A 17,369-nucleotide genomic window follows, 5' to 3' on the forward strand; every position below is an offset into this window, starting at 1 on the left:
TGTGCCTAAAGTCACTGCCTGGAACTTGTCTTGAGAACACTTGTAGTGATCTGCTTTCTCCTGAGCTGCACGATTTTACCATTCAGGCATATTGAGGTAATTTAGGGACACACAATTAAAAAAAATCCAACATGTAAGGCCTCAGAGTAAAGCTGGATAATATTTTCTTTGTTTCGGCAATGCTCTGAACTCATTGTTCAAGGGAAACCTCGAAGATGCTCGACACCTTAACCATGTTATATAAAAACAGTTTCTCTAGTTACAACCGACTGGGAAAAATAAGAATTCTATTTTTTAGAAAAACAAAATACGAGTTTAAGAAGAAAAAAAATAGTTTATTTTTATTCTCAAAAGATGTTACACAACATAGAGAGGGTTTCTTACACTTGAAAGCCCATCACTGAACATACATCATATTAACAGTGTCAACTGATGCTCCAACTTCAGGAATACTCCAAACGGTGATGTCTTCCGAACAATGCCCATGAAAAGAGTTCATTTATACAAGATTAAAATACAGAAACTTACAAATATATAGATATTTATATATATATATATGTATCTACCTATGCTTAGGTCTACATGTTTGTGTTAGCAAACACAGAACCATTGTACATGTATACCCCTGCCGTTCTAATGGGTGGATAGAAATACAATACAGATGCAAAACTTGAGGGGCTTTGGGTAGTGCAGGACATTGCTTGGCCACCTGGGGACCATGTTCATGTTCAGGAACATCTCTACTGCAAACAACTTGGAGTTATATTTTTGGACAGAAGAACATGTTTTTTTTTTTAAAGTATATTTTTTGGGCTTTTTATGCCTTTACTCAGATATGACAGTGGAGACTGACAGGAAGTGATTGGGAGAGAGAGTCGGGGTGGGATCCAGAAAGGACCACAAAATCGAACCCGGGTCGCCGGCGTACGGTGCAGGTGCCCCAGCCAGTCGCGCCACTGCTGGGGCCAGAAGAACATGTTTTAAGAAAAACTAAGAACAATTCAAAATAAAGTTTCTTGAAAAAAAAAAAAAAATGCTTCAGAGGCCCTTGTGGCTTTAGATAGGTGATTTCTTCTCTGGTCTTGGTAGCGTAGATGTATGTCCAGTTAAAGAGCAGTCAAACTAAAGCTAAAGGAAATGAAATAATAAACTATGACAGACATTGATGAACGTGCTTGTAGTGTTCAAGCAAATCATTCTGTGGTAGAGCAGCTGTACACCAAATGTTCCTTGTAAAGGACATCATCTAACAAAAAGCACAGGGATAATTTCAAACAAACAGAAGGTTCATCAGCAGAGGCAGTGCTGGTCATTCCCATGTACAAAGGACAGATGTCTTTTGGTTTAAATATTCAAGAGTTGTGTTATCCTTAATAACAGTATATGGGTGAAGAGCTGCGTTGAATTCATAGTATCTGTATGATCGTCTTTAGAAGGCTAAAGGAGAGAGAATAAGAGATTGTGCTGGTTGTTGGAGGGATGTGTGTGTGTGCACGTTTTAGCCTGAAAGGCAATCCCTAGCCAGGCAGTGTGGTTGGATCCTGGGTGTTTTCATCTCTAATAAGATCACCACAAACTGGTCAGGCATGCAACATTAAAAAGGCACATCAAGTCATTTCATGTCAAGTAACACAATAAGGCTGGCCCTTCCTTCTTTAAGAGGTAACTATATACCTAATCAAAATACCAAAATCTGTATAATCCATGTATTCAGTTGTGAACATCAATCTTTCACCCCTACCCAGCGCTCATACCAGTAAGCTCTGTTAACAGTAACCCAATGTGCACACTAGCTGCACAGTAAAGCGCTCCCCTGGCCTACCCTTCTCCTCTCATCGTCCTGTGTGGACATCCAACCTCTCCTCACGTTCTTAACGGAACACCTACTGTAATGGGGACATTCTAAAACGGTCCTTGTGATCTTTCTGACTGATGAGAGATACTGCACGGACCTCTAGTCTGTATAGTTTATGTTTCTAGTCTGTATAGTTTATGTTTACCGGTATGTTGCTATTGTCCTGGTTGCTGTTACCTGTCCATGCTGGTGTGAGAGCACTGAGCAGGGGTTAAAAGTGAAGGATTTTTAAGTGTGCCACGTGCCTGGAAATTCCTTCAGAGTAGATTCAGACTTCAGGCCACTCTCTAGTTCCTACATTCACCAAGCTGGGTCAATGGACATTCCCAATGCCCAGTATTTTTCATATCAGATTTGTCACATCATACCACAAAAGTGCATGTCCCTTGAGTCAAGTGATTTTCCATTACAGAGTAAAAAGACATCTTCTCAGATGTGAGAATACAAGAACACCATAAAAATCTTTAGTTTGAAAAGTCAGCGAGAGAGACAAGGAGGGGAAAAATAAATCTTGTTAGCTTTGTTTTTTTGTGTAATTTTTTTTTTTTTTTGCCCAATAGATTTAAGGTCCTACTGTAGGCAGAGGAGAAAAAGGACTAGCAAACTGCCCTATGTTTGGGAAAGACAGTTCGCTTATGAAGGAGTGCACATGGTACTTCCCATCTTCAGCTACTGATGCCCGTCTTGCTCTGGGGTTTACAAGCAGGTCGACCCCATAGATCAGTGCTCTTCCAGCCAGGAGGGGGAGTCTCCTCCGGGCATTTTCAACTTGATGTGGAACTGTTTAAGGGTCTGTTCTAGTTGCTGTTGATTGCCTGCATAGTATGCCGCTATAGCATTGTGGAAGAGAAGGAGCTGATTGTGCAGTACTTTAACCTGAGGGAGAAAAAGTTACTGGTTAAGCAGTAGCCTGATTTCATGCCACACGGCCCTGCTAATCCTTTTAATTCAAATACACATTCCCCTGTGTCCATAAACCAGCCCTCCAAATACACCACATTAATCCATTTTGTACAGATTTACCCATAAAACGTACCAGTTTCCAAATCCTTGTCTACCGTTTTACTCCTTGCACCTCAGTTTTTAAAGAGTAGCATACTAACATACAGTACTTCAACTTGGGCTTGAGCACCCTAGCTGGCTTTTACAGTGTGGCCATACTCATACCTTATTCTCCTCCAGGAACTTCAGTTTGACTGACACATCATTGCGCATCCGCTCGTATTTCTCCCGGTGGAGCTGGAACTGCTGTTGGGACTGTTCAATCTTGGGCAGCGTGGTGCCATCGCGGGGACCCAGGTTCAGCTCCTCCAGATCGGTGCGGTAAGCATCATACTCAACTCTGCAGCACAACAGAACACCCTCAAACTTCAGCAAAGCTCCCATTACATACAGAGAAAGACATAACACAATAGCACATACTTCTGGTTAAAAGAAAAAAAACAGTTGCATTGAGGCCTTACTATACACCCAACATCCTATACTGTAAGGCTGACAGTACTGGGAGAAAATGGTGATGCTATACAAGATGGGGCACAGAAACTCCTACTGTACCTGGCTGCTTCATATTGTTTGATGTTCAACATGGTATCCTCAATGGTTTTGTCCACTAGTGTCTTCACAGAAGAGATGAAGAAGTTGATTGCTCCTAAGAGAGTCTCGCCATTTTTGGACAGGAGTTTTTGGGTGTCAGCATTGTAGCTGAACTCCTCCTGAAAGAACAAATTCATTATTTACTCACCTTTGAAACCCAAACAGTAGCAGTAGTTTTGGCATATTTATAGTAGTCTACAATACAGGAATATGTGGAACAAATCTCTATTTAAACAAGACAAGGAGGAGCTGTACACACAAGAGTGTATATCTGGTTTTCAACAGTACAGCCTGGTTGTGGGTTATTAATGAGCATTAAAGTAATGGTTCTGTTTGATGTTGGTCCACTGCTTGTATTTTTGTAGATGAGGTTTATCCATTTTTATTTACATTTTTATGTGTTGGCTTTCTTGGCCAAGGACCATTTGACTCAATATGACCACCCTGGTTAAATAAAGGAAAAATACAAAAATAAAAAAAAACATTTCAATGCCACAGACACACTGGAGATTGGAGAGGACACTACAGGCCAATACTGCTCTTGTGATAGTTCAGCCCAGTCCCTCTACCTAGTCTTGTTTGTTTTTGTCTGTGTGTTTGGCTATCTGTTAGCCTGACGTCATCATACTCAATTCTAGTCAGATTTTGAGTCTGATATTGCTCCATTGGGACGTGATTATGGGGCATGTTTCAACTGATACAGTGGGGAAAATGCCTCTGTACCCAATTGGATAGACCTAACCAATCAGAGCAATGAAATAATTCTGGTTGTTTTTTTTAAAGTTACTGCGCTTTCAATACCTTGAACAACACCTGATACCAAAATCTAAGACCACGAAATACGTAGCAGGGTAAGCTACTCGGAAAAACGGATATTTCCCCTCCTTTGTTTTTAAAAATAATTCCGTTCACACCAATGCTAAAAACAGCTGGAGAAGGGCGTCACAAACCCCTCGAGCAAACAGGTGGCCATTCAGAGATTTCAAACAAGCAAGCGAATAGGTCACAATGCAAAAACAATATATTCCCTTGATGAAAGTGAAACCGAGTTTGGTGTGGATGAACTCGACTGGCCTGCACAAAGTCCTGACCTCAACCCTATAGAACACCTTTGGGATGAATTAGAGCGGAGACTTAGATCCAGGCCTTCTTGTCCAACATCAGTGTGTGACCTCACTAATGCGCTTCTGAAAGAATGGTCAAAAAATCCTATAAACACACTCTTAAACCTTGTGGAAAGTCTTCCTAGAAAAGTTGAAGCTGCGAAGGGTGGACCGACGTCATATTAAACCCTATGGATTAAGAATGGGATGTCACTTAAGTTCATATGCAAGTCAAGGCAGGTGACCCAATACTTTTGGCAATATAGTGTATATTTATGTCTGCATCTGTGCATGGTATGCTTGGTATCCCTGACATCTGTACAATCATCTGTTACTACTGTTCATCATTCTTACTCATGGCCTGGGAGGTAGAAGCAGAATTCTCTGCTGAAGGCCAAGATTTGTACTGTGACTTATGTCAGTTTAAAAACTGAAGTAAACTGCAGTAAGAGGAAATTGATCCCTTTACTGTTGAATTTGAATACATTTTAATAATAACAGGCAGCAAGAAATTGTACATACATTGTCCTTTTTTAGTGCTTTTTTCAAGAGTATTTGTGGCTATGTATATGTATATTTCACTATAACCAAGAGACCATCACTCCTGAAAGATATGTAAAGCTGCCAGTGGTATCAAATATGTTGGTTTGGACTCTCAGATGCCATTAATATTTGAAACTGACAATACAACAAGTGCAATAATTTGTCATGCAATTCTTATATTAAGGAAAAGGAAGGAATATTCCGAGCTATCAGGGATTTCTTTGCTGATGTCCCTCTTTGTAACATGAAATTATTTACAAACACTGCCACCTACTGTGAAAAGTTAGGAACATACAAAAACACTGTCTTTGCCATAAGAAATTGAGACTCACATGAAGTTCAGGTGATTTCAAACTGAGGTCAGCGAAGGCGTCTCCCAGCTGTCTTTGTGTCTGCATCATTTGAGCAAGCTGGTTGACCAGTGTCTGAGCTAGCTTGATTACTTGCTCGTATTTGCGCTTGTTGTCGCGGAGAACGTCAATCTGTGACTCCAGCTCCAGATCCACCGTCCGGGAGCCACGGCCCAGCTTCTCGGACAGGATCTGTTTGGTGCACTGAGGGACGCAGGAGAAATGGACATATGCGAGTCATGTGATCATTCTACTGCAGTCTGTGCTGTTAGTGTGAGTAGTAGTGAGGGTTAGAACATCAAAAAAACATTGCACCTGAGCCAATTTATGATTCTACACTCTTAAAACGAATGTGTTGAAAACAACACAACTTGCATTGTTTTTTTTAACACATCTCTGTGTCCAGATAGGGACAACACATTCATTTTTAGAGTCTCTCTCTGTCGCTCTCTCTCTTGCTCACTTCCTCAGTGTGTGTGATCCAATATTTTAAAACATCAGACAGTACGCAAAAGTAAAGCCCACTGAATTCTTAATTAGAGTGTGTACTTGATGGAGGTCCAATTTATTGACAAGGACATAAGTCCAGACAAACCTAAACTATTGACAGACTCAGCTAACCTCACTTATGAGCAACCTCTACAAGCATTAACGACATACAGTATAGCTGGTTGATTAATGAAAATCTGCTATTGAACTGAAGACTGACATTTGGAGCTTTGTATGAATTTCACAAGAGGACATTAGGTCAAGACTGTGACTCACCCACCAACAGGAGACCTTAACTCACCTTGTAGGTGTTGATGCTCCACTTTCTCACCAGGTCTAGCTTCTCCATGGCTGGGTTCTTCAGGTCATCTGCAAGGACCACCGGCCCACTCGTTGGCTGTCCTATGGCTGCACCTGGTGGATATTTGAAACACCAGTAAACAAGGTGACCGTCGTATTTAGAGTGATACGAGCAGTGCAAAAGATGTAACAGGAAAGGAATACTGTGTCAGCGTGGATTTCAGGACAAGATTTCAGCTGGGCTAGAAAACGAGTTCGCAGCATTCCAGAGACGGCAAAGGACAGAACGTCTGCAAGGGGGAGACCAGAGGGAGCAGGGCTGCAAGAAGAACATGGCCACCCACGCGAAACTCACAAGGCCTCACCGTCAGTGCTAACCTGAGTGCTGTGTTAGCATGAACCTTCACATTGCAGAGTGCAGTTTGCTGATCTCGTGTGCCATAGAGGTGCGTTACAAAGCCTGTTATCAGCATTGCAACTTAGCGTGTACCAGAGGCCGCTTACCCCGAGGGCTACGTACAGTGAAGCTCCAAATGAAAAGGAAAGTCAAGGGAAAGAAGCAGGGGACAGGTGCCATTTTCAAAGGAAGACTGGGTAGAGAACTGATCGAGACATGAGTCAAGATTAAGCACTGGTGCAGAGGTCTGGTAGCATAACAGCCTAACGTATATCCACATCATAATGCCCATGTTTGCCTGCTATCTGGAACAGAACGCATCTGTTATGGCCTGTGTATACATGTTAATGCTACATAGACTTTTGACTTAAAGTAAGTGAAACTAGGTGAAAATTATTACATTTCACAAACTGGAGATGGGGCATGAATCTTCATACATCCTGTCGGTCATACTGCTTTGCCTGAATAGTTGCTTGATAACTTACTACAAGCTACCAGGCCAGGAGAGATAGTAACAGATGGCGTTCCATGATAGAGGTGGACATTTATGACGGAGATGCTTAAGCATGGTTCCACAGTTTGTTTGTGAGCCTTGGCCTGGGTGTTCGGTTCCTGATAGCCAGTACCTTTCTCCAGCTCCACCTGACTGTCACTGGCCCCACGGGCCAGGCGCCCAGCCGCTACAGCGCTTGGGGCCACTGTGGGGGTCGTAGGCTGGCTGGCTGACCCTGGGAATATTCAGTGTTGATTAAGGAGATATTCGGTGATCAGCTTAATTAGATTGGTGAGTGCACACAGCAAAAAGGTTGAGTATTGTGTTGGAGACAGACTGAAGTGTGTACAGGCACAGGTGTGTGTGGTCATGGAAAGCCTGTGACAGGGACTCAACAGTGTCATAGAAACTCTTAATTAGACGGACATCTATCTGGTATACATTTGAAGATTATCTCGGGAGCAAGATCCTTTTAGTATCCTGAGAAAAGAAAACCAGCATGTAAATATTACATATTGTGGGTTGATGTGGATGTCCTGGCCCTTTCCCTCTAAATCAAGAGGCTGAACATGAAAAAGGAATAGGAATCAAATGAAGATCACAGGCGATTTAATGAGCACAGCCTGGTGCCTCTCTTTTCAAATTTAAATGTTGGGCTCTCATTTAATTCACTCTCATGGCAACCAAGACCACGTTCAACAGTGCAAGGACGTCGAGATGAGCTGGCAACTCTTGAGCAGAGCAGACAGGAGAACAAAGACAAAATGTGAGCCTCGTCAGTGAGGGCTTACAGACATCACACAATGGCCTTGGTTTTCAACAATACATCAGCACAATCTGATTTATCACTAAACAATGGCGTGCTCTAGGTTCATCACAAAGGAGAGTGTTATAGACAAAGCAGTGGATGATGGCACTGTGTGTGTGTGTATGGGGACAGCCGGATGAGAGGAGCTGTACCTTTATAAGGCCCCACTTCAACCACTCCCTCTGCGGGTGAGCCATAAGTGTCCAAGGTGTCATGGGTGTGTGCCACCATGCTTGAGAAACTGGTCATTCCATGGGCTGGGTCCTAGAGGGGCAAAATGGACAGCCGGCTCAATGCAATGCGATCATTACACATTTGATTTGAATGCAGCAGGTTGAAATTGAAATGAATGGTTTGGTTTGAGGAACAGTAAAAATAAAACTTGTACCTCATAGACATAGACAATGTGGTGCGATGTACAGAAATTAATATCCTACCTCAGAATGCATGTTATGTAGTATGATCAGTACTACACATCACATGTTACCAGCATCAAATATTTAAGTCTTTTGTATTTCTCCATGACCCAGAGGAGTCGTATGTTTCTAAACCTTGACAGGGAAATGGCTAGAGTTTCTGTGACTGTCTGGTGAAACATGATTTAAATAAAAACTGGAGTGCTCCTCAAATGATACTACTCACCATCTGTCCATAGCTGGATTAATATCATGCTTTCCTATTCTACATTCAGGCTCATAATCCTGTCATTTAGCCACTGTCTGTTCACATATCAAATTCAGTCATCATAAATGTGATGTATTGGTGGAATATAAACCTCAATAGTTATATTTCTGAATTATTTGTCAGGACAACTTTCTGTGTGGCAATTTTTGAAACAACAACAATAAAGATATTTTTTGCCATATTGCGCATTTTGACATATTGCTCTCAGCTGAGTGACTATGACCATGTGTAAGCTTGAACTGGGATGCAAAGCAAATACACAACAGAGCTCAAGCTTAGGCCACAGAGGGAAATGTGATAAACACAGTATTCAGACAGGCTAATTTAGTTTGCTCATTTCCCCAAGTGAAGATGATGGAATATGTGGGCGGGTTTTTGTTGTTAGAAAAGGTAGTGATTTTCATTGCCCTTGAAAATGTTCCAACCTAGTTGAATAGATTAGAGTAGATTTTCCTGGGAGAGTGTGCCAAAGCCTCCAGTGCCATACTGAAGCTGGAAGCGTGCGTGTGTGTGTGTGTGTGTGTAACTTCACTAGAGATACATAAAAATGCATTCCTAGGAGCTGCAAAATAAAACTTTAAAACCCAATGAACTATATTTTAATGCTTAAACATTTTACAAATCATGAATCATATGGCAAAATACATGCAAAACTGCAGGTGAGTGAGATTTGAGTTTTGAGAGTATTGAAGGTCTCAACACTATTTCAGTTTCAGTGTTGTATTATCAGGTTGTTCATGCAAATTCATGGGACGTACCCTCTGAAACACATCATCATGGCTCCTATCAGCTTCTCCGTTGCTGGTCACTGATATCTCAGCTGCTGAGCTTCTGTGCGGCTCCTCTGCCATGGTCTCCTGCAGAGAGGGAAACCGACCAACCAGTGGAGCGTTAGAGACGGTCAGAGAGGTGCCCAGTCATCCCACTCAGAGGACTCTGAATAACCAGCTGGATGCTCATATCTCAGGATATCAGGTTATTCCAAACACACTGGACAAGAAAGTCAAAGATGACCCACACATCAAAGAGCTCCCATTCACTGTGTTCATTAGTGGTACACACTGGACAAACACACTTGTACACATTTCTATCCAGTCAAGATGAGAAGCACAATTGTACCCTATCCAAAAAACTTATGCAGGCTGCCATGTTGTGGTCAGTCCTTTTGAATGGTCTATTTGTCTAATTTGTGTTAATCTGTTACACACAATTTGTTCCTGGGCAGAAACCACTTTGCTACCCAGCACCATGACAGCCAATCAGGGATGGGAATTCCCTACAAGTTGTGGCTGGACTTCACAGAGGACACTTGACCAGGCTACATCAGACAGTCAGTCATGTATGCAATAGCTACTTGGCCTACTCTAAATGACAGAGCAGATAGAGCAACATTACTGCCAAGACTATAGCAGAGAAATCCCCCTTAAAAAAAGTTTGTGGAAACCATGCAAAGTGACACTGGATATCTTTTCAGTGACATTACATCCAAATCTGCCACATACAGTAGGCACTTCATAATGAAAGAGCTACTTTGTTTTATTTTCTGACAAACACAAATCTTAGAATGTTCTCCCTGGGTATATTCAAAAAACAAAACTCTAAGGTAGCTTTTCTTAAACATGGCTGTTTAGACAGAATACAATCATCCCCAAAATAACCATATCTACTTCAAAAATATATTTCATCTACTGAGATCATCTCAGTTACTGTGTGATTAACTTGACCTGTAAACACACATTTGAAATAAAATAACCTCAGCTATTAGAATAACCATGGTGATGTCTCATCTTAAGTCCTGGTCTCCATAGCAATGATTTCTTCAAGACAATCCGGTTTGCCAAAACAGCCCTCTTAGGGATTACATCACACTATCCATACTCAAAAAAGCCAACACCAGGAAATGCTCTCTGGTAACATATCCAAGCCTATTAAGCAAAACAACTCATTACAAATATCACCCAATCTAAAAGAAGAATTTTCCTTATCTTTATGAATGAGACTGTTACAATCAGCTTTCAGAGAAGACTGTAAGAATGCTGCACTGAAGGGTGTGCAAGTGGGGTACACGAAAACCTGAGCCAACACACTAGCTCACAGAGGAGTCTTAGGTGAGAGTCCCAACACACTAGCTCACAGGAGTCTTACTAGGTCAGAGTCCCAACACACTAGCTCACAGGAAAGTCTTACTAGGTGAGAGTCCCAACACACTAGCTCACAGGAAAGTCTTACTAGGTGAGAGTCCCAACACACTAGCTCACAGGAGAGTCTTACTAGGTGAGAGTCCCAACACACTAGCTCACAGGAGAGTCTTACTAGTGAGTCTCCCAACACACTAGCTCACAGGAGAGTCTTACTAGTGAGTCCCAACACACTAGCTCACAGGAGAGTCTTACTAGTGAGTCCCAACACACTAGCTCACAGAGGAGTCTTACTAGCGAGTCCCAACACACTAGCTCACAGGAGTCTTACTAGGTGAGAGTCCCAACACACTAGCTCACAGGAGTCTTACTAGGTGAGAGTCCCAACACACTAGCTCACAGGAGTCTTACTAGTGAATCCCAACACACTAGCTCACAGGAGAGTCTTACTAGGTGAGTCCCAACACACTAGCTCATAGGAGAGTCTTACTAGGTGAGAGCCTGCCCTGACATGTGCAACAGGCACTGTAAGTGTGCACCGAGCCCACGGACATCATCTGACGGCAGGGCTGAAGGCTGCAATGTCACCCGCAAAATAATACTCATGCTTTTCCCCATGAGCCACAAGCACTGCCTACAGAGGCTAAAAATAACACCACACAAAGCACACGCCAAATAACCAAACGCCTAATTCATGAAAGGCCTTCGTGGAAAACTTAAGTACTGCATACAGAGTTTACAAAGGCACTGTTTAGTTTGTGCACAATTACAGCTGAATATGTGATGTCACACTATGTAAAACTTTGCATGGTTTGGCAATATACAAACACGAAATTGACAAAAACCAAGTGTGTAATGGCTCAATGTTGACAGCATTATAGAGGGCTGCTTCTCTAGACTCCTGTGCCTCTGAGCACTGTGGTCACCAAACTGACCATGCAATCTCATCTCCCATCTCCCATCACAGCAGTAACTACGGATAGACTATGTGCTTCTATGGGAGTGGATTACTGGACTGTGTTATTCATGTTAAAATTCATCAATTTTCAATGTACTGGATCCATTTAGGGCTTAGGGGGTACCCATTAGCCGTAAACCAACAAAAAGGGTCACGCTCCTACCCACAACAGTTTTACATAATGCAATAACAGGCATACTGGGCCTGTATCTGCAATGTTACAGACTCCATTTTCCTAATTGTAAGACAGTGTACTGTGTACTTTTTAAGTAAAAGGACTTATGTTGTGTTGTTTTAATTCATACTGAGAAGAGCTGAAACTCCAGGTGGCCACCAGAGGGTATGAGGGTCAAGCTGACTAAAGCACCATAATGGTGGCCCACACCCTGGAGAGAAACCGACCTTTTACTAATAGGAGTCAAGGGACTTCGCAAGCAGGTGTAGCTGTGCCTCTAATCCCCAGCAGAGCAGATCTCTCTTCACAGGTACATGGCACTCCAATGAGAGCTCCTCTGTTCTACTGGGGTCCCCATTTGATATCCTATTGCACCAAATGTATTGAATATGTCAACAAGAATGGGCAATGTAAGATTGTTATCTGAATGGTTATCATACTGTGTGATTGGAGTAACTTCAGAAAGCACAGCAAGAGCAACATTTAGTGCATTTAACATGACATTTAGTGCACAGAAAACGCCTTCATACATGTTTCTTACACAAATTACTTCACATACAACAAAGCCCTGTTGACAGAGGTTCATACGTGTGCAGATGACTAATAGGAGTCATTTTCACACACTGGACTTGCTGAGCTATGTCTGCAGAGGCAGTCTGGGGTGAAAACAGCACCAGATATCCGATAACACACAACATAAATGTTTTAAAGCCACCGGACGCCCGCAGACAGACAGGTGCCTCGGCCGTCAAATAACACAATGGACAGACCGAGGGGCTCAGGACAGCACATCTGTCGCTCAGAGGCCATTCACCTCCCCGTGTACACCATGATGCTCATCCGTGTGTCAATCCTCATGACAATCACAGTCATATTTAAGCCCAACAACCCACACTTACGTGACCTGAAGAATAACTTCTTCTAGATCGAATAACGATCTATAGCAAGGCTTAATGATTCAGAGTCAGGGTGTGTTCAATGGGTGGAGCGGTGTGTTGCCCCGGGGATTAAGCCACTACCCTGGTTACACACACTCACAAAGCAGCCGTGTGGAAGAGCACCATGTGACCGGCCACTCACAGCACATGATCTGAAACATTACTTTCTCTGTCCACTCTTACCAGACCAACACAACAGGACAATGAGCAGCATGCCAGAGCCGCTGCATAACTGCACCCCCTCCAAACCAGCATGTCCAGTGTCTCCTGTTTGCTTCTCATTCTCTTCTCAGTTCTTTACGGAAACGGTTTGCTAAATAATGGACACGAGACACCAGAGGAACAGTGGAACTGATGTTTGTGCTGTTCTATGGCTAGTTTTAAGTAACAGTTGATTGTCTAGAAAGCCTGTGTACATAAAAGAGCATTCAACACAGTCTAGAACTCAAAGTACATGGCAAACCTAACCAAATCAGTTCTTCTAATTCAAATGAAGAACTAACCATCATGAATTTGCTAAGAGGAACTCAATGTAACATAGGAAGAAAGGGTTGAAATAGTACTGCTGTAATGTTAAACTCTCATGTCAACAGATGTTGACTGGCCCGGTGTCAAACATGTTCACAGTGGGAGATATACACAGTATCAACTGAAAGAGAAGGGTGATGTTATGAGTGCATGAAGACTGACAAAGCAGGCCACTGCACAGTCACCTCTGCCCAAGGCCTGTGGTGACGCAAGAGATTTTACATGAGATAACAACAGTTAGAAGCTAGGAGGATAGCAGACAAAAACACAGATTCACCGATTGAAAACACAACAAGAATTGTAACTCAACACAAATGAACTCATTTCCAATTTCCAAGAGAGGCAAAAGAGAGAAAAAGCAGTGTAAGAAAAGCATGAGCCCCACATTCACAAAATAAGGCACTGGGAAGACTGGAAGAGGACAGAGACACTTGCTTCTAATAAGAGGCACCAAGACAGTTTGGATCTGCACCACTATCACACCAGTAGACACCATCACTCCACGGACAGACACTGTACGATAGCCCGCTGATTAAAATGGGAGGGATTTTCATAGACCTTGATTTATGTTGCTTACTGCTGAGAACACATCGCTTGAACTTCAAAACAGAGCTGTTTTTGGAAGAGAGACAGAGAGGGTTTTCGGAAGCTTCCTTTACCCGACAAGCAGCAAAGCAACATGAAGCAGCTAGAGCACAGGAGAAGGATTGCAGCGAGGTTGGCGAAGGACGATTGTCACCTTTAACTTTGCATCCATCGAAGGGTCATTAGCAGAGGGAGCAGTGGCCTTTAGGGATGAGTCCAGGTGAGCCTCTCCCTTGTGGCTCACAGAAGTGTCACCCTCTGCATCCTCATCACTGTCACTCAGAGCCACATCATACACAACATCATCATATGTGTCAGCCCCGCGGCTGTCTGTGCCCTGCAGGGCTTCGCCATGCGTGGCCTGAGCATCTTCAGGATCTCGCTGAACCTCCTCAGAGTGGCCCTGATCCCCCAACTCATGCTCCACCTGGGACCCTGCGCCCGCAGCCTGGCTGGGCTCTGTCTCAACACTAACGTCTGACATCCCTGGAAGTAAACATGGATGATGGTGTGAATTAGCTTTAGCTTACAGGGTTAGGGCCCCCGGCTGGCATGTGGAAGTGGCATAATACCCAGGAGGGATGGGTGGGTGGCACGTGGAAGTGGCATACCCAGGAGGAATGGGTAGATGGATGGGTGGCACGTAGAAATGGCATAGTACCCAGGGAGGATGGGTAGATGGGTGAGTGGCATGTGGAAATGGCATAGTACCCAGGGAGGATGGGTAGATGGGTGAGTGGCATGTGGAAATGGCATAGTACCCAGGGAGGATGGGTAGATGGGTGAGTGGCATGTGGAAATGGCATAGTATCCAGGGAGGATGGGTAGATGGGTGAGTGGCATGTGGAAATGGCATAGTATCCAGGGAGGATGGTACAGCAGATTGAAAATAAAAATGGCTGTTTCAATGGCCATCTGTGGCTATTGATATAAATGCTACTGAAATTCTTGCTATTTGATCAAACTAATTTGCTTGTTTGACCATGTTTTAGTGAAGTACTGGTGGGGTGATTGCATTATTAAATCACATTTGTATGGCTACAGGCATGTAGCCTACTGTAGTCTAGTGCATTTTAGGGAATGTGCCCATTCATCTGGTACTCAAATTTTGTGGTCCCTTTAGATTAGTGGCTATACGGTAAAGCCTCTTGTAAATAGGTCTGTGAAATACATTTTGCTAGAACAATTTAAATGTTTAAAGGATGAGACTATAATATCCATTTGACTGAGAGGCTTTCCAGCAACTCTGGTATAGAGTCTACTGCTGTAACATTGGAATAATTAGCCTATGTAAAAAAACAAAAACACACAAAAATAAACTCGGTGAAAAGTAACAGTTTCCATTCAAAAGCATGAATAGACACATAAGATTACAGAAACAGCTTCATACAGTCATTATGCCTGCACTTGGTGATTTAAAAGGCATCATTATTTTCCATAACCAACAACCTGTTTCTTGTTTCACTGACAATTATTTTGCATTAAACACACATTGCCATCCTCTCTGAACATGAAAAGGCTAACTTTATCATTGTTTCTGCACTGGACAAAAAGGCTAAGTAATGTAGACTCATTTAGACATACCGGTAAGTACAGACTTGTTTCCCATTCACTCACTTCTCTCTGACAGACATACAATAGTCTGATGACCATTTGTTGCCTAAATCATTTCTGAAGCATTGCTGTTTAAAAGTTATTATAATGGTAGGCTACAACTCATTCTCAAAGGGCGCATAATACATTGGACAGACAAGTTAACCGTGGAGAAAAACAGGGGAAAATTCTAGAAAACCTTGATGTACTGGAGGGTAAAGCTGGGGGTTATGGGTGGCGGTTAGATTATCTAGCCTACCGTTACCCAGCCAGGCAGGAAGAACAATGTAGGTCATGCAGGGGCAATAAATGTCCAATAAGCAGCCTTTTCTGGCTACTACTACTATAAGGAAATAGGCTAGTCCTACTTGATGTGCAAAGATGCCTGAAATGGGCAACAGAACTTGTTTGTTAACAAGGCATTATTCGGCCAAACCAGATGGCCCTTATGTTGGATAAATGATCCTGTCCAATCAAACTCTTGTGAAGGGTTCCTCTAGGCTATGTTTTGTCAAGAAGTGAAAAACATGATAAGGATGGTTGAAAGATAGACACTGGACCTTGATGATATCAGAAGCCATTTCTCCCATGAAAGCGTTCAAAGTTTCTATGCCATGGCAGGGCATGCAAGAGCATACGTGCATTACACTGTACGTATTTCGCTAACCTTGCCTCCGTGTCGTGTTCAACTGGCACGGAAGCACATACTCTCCAAAAATGATCTGTCACGCGGTACCTTTAAGACTAAAGCAGGAAATATTGGACGAAAATTCAGGGACACGTAAACAATACACCCTAGGCTAGGCTACTACCCTAACTGTAGAAAATAAACCACTGCCACATTAAATATAATAGCGGAAAAGAGATCAGGAATTCAAAACGATACATTGCCGTTTTCGACCCCAATACTAATGCTGCTGACAGTTGTGCCACTGTCACTGGAATCGCTATGAAAACCTACATGTATAGCGGAGTTTGACCCAGACCAGACAAACTCAAACTATCGGAGGTAACAACGTTGCAATTATGTTGCAGGTGGATACATTCGACATCAGATCAGTCACAAAGTGTCCAGAGTGGCAATTGTCTAGCTATAAGTTACACAACAATGCTGCCAAAAACTTCGACCAAAGGAAGGATATCGAGATCCAGTTCAAGTGGCGCACTTTGATGGTCTCTCGTTTAAACCGACGATAAACGAGACATGTATTTTGAAGGCTAACCTTAAAAGCTAGCTAAGTTTCATACTCTCGTCAAGCTACTGCTGCCCATGTTGTCACCCGAACCATACAGCCCAGCAACAGCCGCACCACCTTGGTTGGTGCTATCGCTAAACCCATCGCACTATTCAAACCAACATTATTCATGACTTGTGCATTAAAGCGTTCGTATATTTCACCTGTGGCTGGTGTCCAGGACACGAAATCGCAGCCGCTCCAATGTGCAATTATATTTCGTAGATTAGTTTGTCCAATTTATTCAACAGCAAAGCGTTGGTCGGCGCCCATTGGAAGTCGCTGAAACAGACCCGGAAGAGGACGGCTCCCAAGACGAGACAGGGAAGATCGCAAATGCAACTGGACAGTGCCAAGAGCGCATGCCCTATAAGATGGATAATGGACGCCCGATAACATTTGTCATAGTTCATGTGTGCTCTCCCTGTATCACAGATGATGGATATAGCCGTACTCTGAAAAGTAAACGGAGAACTCCTCCCCAGTGGAATTTTGGAAGCCTGTCATGGGCATGAGAGAAGTGCAGGAAGTTGATGATGCGAAAAGAATTTAATTCATTTGATGGAAGATGTTTTCTCTCGTGCCTTGTATTAGCCTACATCTT

At 42.9% G+C, this 17,369-nt stretch overlaps 1 protein-coding gene across 3 annotated transcripts; it reads right to left on the reverse strand.

The window, feature by feature from the left end:
• Positions 1-314: 314 nt before the first annotated feature.
• arfip1 (ADP-ribosylation factor interacting protein 1 (arfaptin 1)) lies at positions 315-17,214 on the reverse strand. Of its 3 annotated transcripts, XM_042094180.1 has the most exons (10): positions 16,930-17,213; positions 14,092-14,423; positions 9,374-9,472; positions 8,084-8,195; positions 7,257-7,358; positions 6,235-6,347; positions 5,427-5,648; positions 3,410-3,567; positions 3,023-3,197; positions 315-2,731 (listed from the first exon to the last, which is right to left on the reverse strand). In XM_042094180.1, exons 2-10 carry the CDS (start codon positions 14,419-14,421, stop codon positions 2,576-2,578), a joined length of 1,467 nt encoding a protein of 488 aa, XP_041950114.1. In that variant the 5' UTR covers positions 14,422-14,423; positions 16,930-17,213; the 3' UTR covers positions 315-2,575. The 3 variants fall into 3 exon arrangements, with proteins under 3 accessions (XP_041950114.1, XP_041950132.1, XP_041950123.1); XM_042094198.1 differs by lacking the exon at positions 14,092-14,423 and having other exon boundaries at positions 16,930-17,214; XM_042094189.1 differs by lacking the exon at positions 7,257-7,358 and having other exon boundaries at positions 16,930-17,211.
• Between the last annotated feature and the right edge of the window lie 155 nt (positions 17,215-17,369).

This window comes from Alosa sapidissima, chromosome 1, assembly GCF_018492685.1.
Source record: "Alosa sapidissima isolate fAloSap1 chromosome 1, fAloSap1.pri, whole genome shotgun sequence".
In the NCBI taxonomy this organism is placed as follows: domain Eukaryota; kingdom Metazoa; phylum Chordata; class Actinopteri; order Clupeiformes; family Clupeidae; genus Alosa; species Alosa sapidissima.